Here is an 8297-nt window from a genome sequence, read left to right as displayed (position 1 = left end):
TTCCCCCCCCCTTGGGGGGGGGGGGGGGTGTCTATTCCAGGTCCTGGGGACTCGGACAGTAAAGAAGTGTTTTCCTTTTGTCCAGCCTAAAACGGTCTTACAGGAGTTTATGACCGTTGGACCTTGTCATCCCATGGGGTGCCCTGGGGAACAGCCCTCCTCCCAGTTCCTGATCCACACCCCTTACGTATTTATAGGCTGCCACCAAGTCACCCCTGAGCCTATGCTTTTCCAGGCTGAGGAGTCGTGTGTGTCTCAGACTCTCTCCATAAGGCCTCTTGTCCTCTACTCATTTGCATGGACTCACTCGAGCTTTTCCACATCCTTTCTGAATTGCGGAGCCCAGAACTGGACACAGTACTCCAGCTGTGGTCTCAGCTATTGGTTCCAAAATCTCATGTCTCGTTCTGCTAGCTCAACGAGCTCTTTATTGGCCAGCAAATATCACCATATGAAACTACTTCTCAGTTTTCTTCTTGCAAAACTAAACAGATTAAGGTCACTCACTATCAGGTATTTTCTCCAGCCTCTGGATAATTTTGGTCTCTTTTCTGCAGCCTTTGCAATTTTTCAGAACTTTAAAAAAATGCAGATACCAGAATGCATGTTGTTTGAATGGGTCTGTGTAACAAACAGTCCTGGCTGCTCTGTACAGCTTTCCTGTCCTCATCATTCACAATTCCACCAGACTTTATGACGTGCAAATATTATCAAAAGTTGTTTATATCTACTTCCTATCACTGATGTAAAGGTTGGATGGCTTTAGCCATGGTACCAGTCCCCATGGAACTTTTCTAGAAACACCCTCATTCAAAAACAGTCCCTACAACTGACAATTACAGGCAGTACTTGGACTTAGGACACAATTGGTTCCTGGAAACCACATCTTAAGTCGAAACATTGTAACTCGGAACCAATTTTCTCATAAGAAACAATGTTATAAATGGGGGCCTGGTTCCTGAACCAAGGCCCAACACCCTATTTTCACCAAAAATACCCCAGAATTTTGTATTCGATCAATTATAGATGAGTAATATAGCTACATTATGTATTTATATTGTAAATAGCAATCATATTGATTTGGAAGGACTTCTTTGAGGTGGCTTTGCGGGACTTTTTGAAGAGCTCTTGGTTGGACTTGTTGAAGGGTTCTTGGCTGGAGTCTTCTCAGAAGTCTTGGCTGCAGGTTTTTCTGGAGTCCTGTCTGCTTTCTTAAAGAAAGTGTCCAAGGAAGTTTGGACAGATGTTCTCCAGGATGATGGGTGACGCAGCGAACTTGTTTGTTGGCATGGCATCACATTGGATCAAGCGTTGTAAAGTCATAAAGTTGAAACAGGGTGTCAAATTATAAATGTTGTAAGTGCGAAACGTTGTAACTGCAACGTTGTAAGTCGAGGATTGCCTGTACTCTTTAAGATCCATCAGCTAGCCAGTTCTTAAACCACTGTGCTTTGTGGGTAGAACATAGTGCTAATTTGTAATTAGAATGTCATGTAATACTAAGTCAGATATCTTCCAAAAAATTACTATACCTACACTTACCTGTATTAGCCAAAATTGCAATCTCATAGAATTAAATTTAAGAGGACCTATTTTCTATACAACCATGTTGACTGTCATTCATTATTTCCTATCATTTTTTTTTTTAATCAATTGATACCCGTATCAGCTTTTTCCATTATTTTCTTTGGAACCAGGAGGGCTAGAAAATTACTATTTTTAAATAAAAAAGAGGCTTCTTCCTATAATTATTTGTTTCCAGGAGCTGGGATTTCAATGAAACACACTCTATCATGACACTTTCAATAAAATAATGATTTGGCAATACAATTAACTATTCATCCCTGGGAGGGAGGTGGATATTGTTAGCCTAACTGTAAAACAGGGAAAATTGAGACAGAAAGATTAAGGCCAACATTTTCAGGCTTGTGAATTCAATGAGAGGTAATTGTGTCTGAGACATTTACTCTAAGGGCATTTATAGATGTGCTCTGGGAAGTGTGTGTGGTGGGGGAATGGGGGCTTTAATTAGCACATTTCCAAGAGCCATGCTAATTAAAGCACTTGAAGCATCACATGTATTAGCATCCCTGCACTGAAAAATAGAAGTGAGCTTTAATCATCAAACAAGCTTTAGTTGAAGTGCCCCCACTGCCATTTTTCAGTGTGGGGACACTAATACACAAGCACAGTAATTACCACGCTCCAACAGACTCGATTAATTGAGTACTCTGACGTGCTGTAATTACAGTGTGTCAGAGAAGCCTCCCTGCATTTGTATAGGAGCCCTAAGTGACTTGTTCAAACCACAAAGTAGGTCAGTTTTAGAGCAGGGAACAGAATCCAGAGAAAAATGACTCTCTCACACCATGTCCATTAGACATGGGGTGCTCAATCCCCAGTTTGCGGGTCAGTTCTAAGCTGTGCCCCCATGTCATCTGGACTTCCCACAGGTCCCAAAATCTGGTGGGGGGAGACTGGTGACATGGAAGGCCAGGAGGAAGTGGTGCCAGCCCCCAGGACCCAATCCTGGTGTGTTGGGATGGGAAGGGGCAGTGTTAGGCCCTCAGACCCAATCCCAGCTTGCAGGGGTGGGAGGGGGCAGCGTCAGGCCCAGGACCCAATCCTAGTGTGCTGGGGCAGGAGAGGGTAGTGCCAACCCGTAGGGCCCAGTCCTGGCTTTCAGGGCAGGGAGGGAGCCGTGCAGGGCCCCAGGGTCTGATCCTGACATGCAGAACTTGAGCCATCCCATGGACTGGCCCCTCCCCACTCATCTGCCAAAAAGTTGATCATCACTGCATTAGACTGCACTGCATTAGACTATACTGTCATCATATTCTGTATGTTAGAGAAGATACAACATTTTATTATTGCTCAGTATTTTTCTGAGATTGCTTGGCATTATGGAAGTATTGGGACATGAACAAATATTTCATGTCATTTTTTTAATTTTGAAATGGCATGCCCACTTCTGTTTGCAAGGTGATGAGGGTTAAAATGAGTTATGCATGTATACTCAAGAAGATGAGATCCTTAGTGCAAGATCTATCTATAGGAAGATTTCACTAACATGCAGTATATGGTCAGAAGGCTAGCAATTTCCCATCCATTAATCTTTATGCCCTTACCTTACCTCAAAGCAATATGCTTTTCCTATTCCGTCTCCTGCTCCTGTGATTACTGTTAAAAGAAAAAAACGCAATTAAATTTCTAACCTTCTCTTATCTTGTTTTTCTTTTCGTTCTTCAGCATTCCCTGCACACCAGCATGCTAACAATTTGGGCTTAAATCACTGCAGTAAAGGTGTAAGCTGTAAGCTTTAGTCCTCCAAGGAATCTATAACCAATGACTAAATCTAGCATACAGAAATTTTTGACTTAGCATTCCCCTTCAAGTGCGAGGAAAACATTCTGTAACAACGTTGTTTCGTTCTAGACATTTCATTCATTCCATCGTGACTTTTTCGTCTAGAAATTCTACTTATCACTTCCTATTGCACCTTTCATCTTCAAAGCATTTAAACAATACTAATTAATCTTAATAACAGATGAATTAATCTTAATAACAGATGCTGTATATTACCTCCATTTTAGAAGAGGAAACCAAGTCCGAGCTGAGCCAACTACCAAATTGTCTACGATTAAGGAGGAATTTCTTACATAGACAGATATTTTTTGCTTACCTGCCCGTTATGGTAGCTTTGCATTTTCTCTGAACCACCTAATGTTGACCCGCGATGAAGTGCACATATCAAATTAGATAAACTACTAATTTTTTCTGAAGAAAAAAGTAGGCAAAATATTCTACTTTAGCTACCTCAAGAATAGGTTTTCAAAGGCACAGAGGCAGGTGGCTGTATAACACAATGTAAAGTGATGACAATTCTCTCTCCTGAAAATGTTGGTTTCACATCAAATTTACCCAGCTCCCAGAGTTCCTCCCTCACACCAGGAAACAACAAAAAGTACAATGAATGAATGAATCTGGACCTAACAGCCTTCCTTTCTCCCCCATGGACAAGACAGGAGCTACACTGTGTGAAAGGCCTTGGCCTCTTCCCCACTTTGCATTCCTAAGACCAACCAAGAGGAAACCTCTAGGTGGCCTGCAAGTCGCACGAGCAAGAATCACTGCCCTCGTCTCCAGTTAGTAGAGTTCCAGTTGTCCATTAGGGAGCTGTTGTTGCCAGGGATCATCCTTTGTTTGCTACCACATCCCCCTGTGCCCTCCCTGCTCTCCCTTTCACCCTGCCCCACATTTTTGCCTCTCTTTCTCCTCAGCTCCTTCTTCCCCATTGCTTTTGTAAACCCATCTCCACTATACCAGTTGCATTTCTTTGACTTTCTATCCCACCAGACCCTTAATATACAGTATCTTCATTTTAGATAAGATAAAATACATGCCAAGACCCCAAGCAGAATGCAGAGAACCGTGAAAGCAAATTTATCATTGGGATCAACCTGAACAATTCCAGCATAGCCCTACCAAGCTGACATAGTGAATAGGATGGAAAGAGAAATGATAACATAAAAGGATTTTGTTTTACATGAGTCTCTGAGAAATGTGGATTTGAACAATCTAAATGATGTGGAAAACCAGGGAAACAACATAATTTTAAAACATTTTAAGGCCTAGAATAGTTATTACTATACACACACGTTACTCTCCTATTTCATAAGCAATCCAGAATGCTTCAACAAAGCAAGAAGTGGTTTGATAAACTTTTCAGTAGCCTGGCAGTTAGAAAGCAATAACCTATTTGGAAAAAAGCAGCACCTGAAAAATTCCTCATTTTATATGAGGTAATGAATTGTTAAAATAAACTCAACAATTTCACTGAGACCAGCAGACTTGAAAGTTCATAAAGGAAAGAGAGAATAACTTTTCCATTGAGGTTAATGGCAAACACTATTAATGTCAATGGAAGCAGGCTTTCACCAGAAAACTACCTGGTCACCCCAAAGCCCATGCCTTCAGATCCTCAAAATAGGGCTTACATGCTCTTTCAATGGTGCCTGACCATTGTGCTAACTCCTCAAGAAGGGGGAAAATTTCACTAGTAAAATATGACATACTGCCATGTGTTTTACTTCCTCAAAAACCATGGGAGCTGAAGCTTATGCCTATAATCTGGGGGGTTGGGGTGAGGGAGAGTGTTCTCTGTGATCAGAGACCTGGGGAAGGATGTCTTGCATTCAAAGGCTTGTCTAACTTCACCCCAACTACATAGTCAGTCCAATAGAAGATATCACCCAAAAATCCTATACTAAAATTGGAATTTTACCTAGATAGTGGGGTGGCCTTATCTCTACCACTGGCAAAAGACAAATGCAGAAACTGCAAAACTCTTCTCAAACATACTTCATATTAGAAGTTTAACAACTGAAACAAAAAAATTCAACATTTTGGTAGGAAGAAAATGTTTCATTTTTAAAGACTTACACTATTTTAGGAGAACTTGTAACCTTTAAAAAAAAAGAGCAGCAAAGTGACAGGTCTCCAGAGTTTTAGTCTGTTGTAGATACAGATGGTAGTGGTATTATTAAAGCCAGGTAACCACTGGAACAAAATTACCAGGGATATAGAAAATAAAGAGACTATATATTACACATAAATTAGTTGCTTCATAAATCAGGAAACAGAGAAGAAACAGCTATTAAAATTAAAACACTTAAAAAAATTGAACTGGGCATGAGGAGGAAATTAAAATGCCTATATAAAATGTATACACACACACACACACACACACACACACACACACACACACACACACACATATATAGTGTATATTTTAAAATAATTTGGATTATTTTTTCGTATTCTGCAGAAAATGGAATTTTCTGGCTCATAGGAATAAAATCATTTACAAACAAAAACTGTGATGAACTCTGACAGTTTTGTTCATAAGGAATGGGGAATAGTTCTTATGATTAATAAAGCAACAAGTCATCATTTGGTTATAACAATAAAAATGTGAGAAAACTTCTATTACCTGCCCATTCTCCCATTGAGCGAAAGAAAGACTGAGGCAAAGCGCTCCATACACGCGGGAAAAAATACTTCAAAAATCTAACGCTTTTCAAAAGTGCACACAGACAAATTAGGCCCCCAAAGAGAGTGAGCAGCTGATGTTGAAACTCTCCCATGGTGAACATCTACAGTGAGGTTGGATGAACTACTGCCACTATCTTCCTCCTAACTGCCTCCCTGCACACTACTACTCTGAGGACCGGCAGAGAAGCATACCGTCTAATCACATTAACTGCGTCATGTGATTTCTTTCCACAGAATTCCAGGGTTTAGATTAGAATAACTTCTCCACACTACTCTCAGACTTGTAAACTACTGAAAAAATCCAAACCAAACTATGACTTCTAATGCCTGTGCAAGGTTGCTTTTCTGGAAAATATCCAAGAACAAGAGAGAGATTTTCTTAGGCTCACAGATTTTTTAAAAAAAGATCCTAAACGCAAGACCTGGTTAAGAACATCCCTCAACTTTCTGGCTATTCACATCTAGATCACAACTTTTGCTGCTGGAAAAACTAAAATCTCCAGCTTAGGCTAGGTCATATTGAATTTGGATCCAACTTTGTGGTCTAGTTCCATCTCTATATTCCCAGGCAAAATAAACATTCCTATTTCTGATATAAATATACTTGTAAATTCTCAGGAAGTTAATTCTATATTCAAAGATTTGGGGTGGGGAGACACTGTTGCTCATACATACATTTACATTCAATTTAGCCAAGAAACCAAAAATTCAAAGACTTAATCAGCAACTGAGTCAGTTAATTAATTGAAATACTTACATTCTGCTGTAATTTTTTTTTTACTGAATATCCTATGAAATTCTTACAACACATACTTGCTGTAGGGCTCTTGTTTGACCTGGAAGCATCTTTCCACACGACCCTAAATAAAACAAAAACAAGTAAATAGGCCACAAATTGTATGTCTTGATTTATAAAAGGTACAGAAAATATTTATAAAGAAAAGCTAACACTAAATTGAGTGTAGTTATTTCCCTTGTATACTTCTTTCTAACTGTCGCTTAGCAGGACAGTGATGTGTCAAGCAGTGCTGCAATCCCACTGCTCTGTCTATGCTTTTATCTCCAGTGAAAGCCATCCTGCCAGCTTGCTCATCTAGATAAAACTGAACTATCAGGTAGTTTGGTCCCAAATATTTCTCGGAATTAACTGAAGCATTGTGCTAGTTCATAACAGCCAGAAAGAGAAAACTAGACTTTTCTTCAAGTGCAATCTATCATGAAAAACTTTGGGTTTTATTCTGGGTCCCCTTAAATTATACTTCTAGTGTGTAATTCTACACTCTGTCCTCCATTTGACACTTAGTCCAATGTGTCCAGATGGTAAGCTACCCACGTTGCTCAGATGGGCCTGTCCCTACATCTCCTGAACTCTGGAATCCACTTGTTCCCTTTGAATCTAATACAGTTTGTCAGTGGCTTTGCTGGAAAGGAGATTTGGCTCCCATCACTTCCTTCTCCAAAAGTGATGGAAACCATGAATTGAAAGCCTGCAGGTATTGAGGTTAGAATGCTGCTATTCCAAGGCCTGGTTTAAAACAAAGCAAGTCTTTGCACTGTCTTCAGTAGGCTGTAGATTGGACCTGTAGTGACCCCTGCTGACCATCCCTTTATGCACCTATGTTGCTACAGAAGTTGGCTACAAAATATGGAGATATAGAGACGTTACCAAATTACAACTGGATTTGATATTCCATTAAGCCTCCCTGTGACAGGGTGGCTAACATGCCCTGTCACAAGGATGCAAGGAGAAGTAAAGAGAAACTTACCGGGGGCAAACCCAAAGAAGGGATAAGATGCGGCAAGCCTGGGTGGGAGAGATGCCGTGCCTGGGCTGATCAGGAGAATCAGCTGGGGAAGCTGGGACCGCGGCAGATCAAAGGCTGCTGTGGCGAACCCAGCTGTTCTGGGATGAATGAAGATGGAGGAAAGAGGTGCAGCCAGCTCGGGCAAGAGCAAAGCTGCACCGGAGACCCTAAAGAGAATCAGCTGGAAAAGCCACGGAAGCAGCAAATCGCACACTGCCACAGCAGGCCCAGCTAGCTGGTGTGGGAGATTTAAGGGGTGCCAACAAAGCAATTGGCATCGATCTCCAGGAAAGAAGAACAAGAGAGAAGGGTGGGGAGTGGAAAGAGACCTCCATGAAGGGGGATCAACCCCAGGACTCGGAGAGGAGCCATGGCTGCAAACTTACCTGAAAAGAAACAGAGACAAAGCAGTGATGATGTCCCAGCCGGTAAGTCCAG

General features: G+C 41.1%; 1 protein-coding gene across 1 annotated transcript in view; it reads right to left on the bottom strand.

The window, feature by feature from the left end:
• The window catches only part of HSD17B3 (hydroxysteroid 17-beta dehydrogenase 3), a 27368-nt gene extending 21064 nt beyond the window's left edge, over positions 1-6304 (bottom strand). The window contains exons 1-2 of the mRNA XM_025197638.1: positions 5993-6304; positions 3134-3180 (exon numbers count right to left, since the gene is read on the bottom strand). Coding sequence (XP_025053423.1) covers positions 3134-3180; positions 5993-6155 — 210 coding nt within the window. The 5' untranslated portion in view covers positions 6156-6304. The remainder of the gene's footprint in view (positions 1-3133; positions 3181-5992) is intronic.
• Between the last annotated feature and the right edge of the window lie 1993 nt (positions 6305-8297).

Source organism: Alligator sinensis, unplaced genomic scaffold (genome assembly GCF_000455745.1).
Source record: "Alligator sinensis unplaced genomic scaffold, ASM45574v1 scaffold240_1, whole genome shotgun sequence".
Classification (NCBI taxonomy): Eukaryota; Metazoa; Chordata; order Crocodylia; family Alligatoridae; genus Alligator; species Alligator sinensis.
This window is presented reverse-complemented; position numbering and strand designations above follow the sequence as displayed.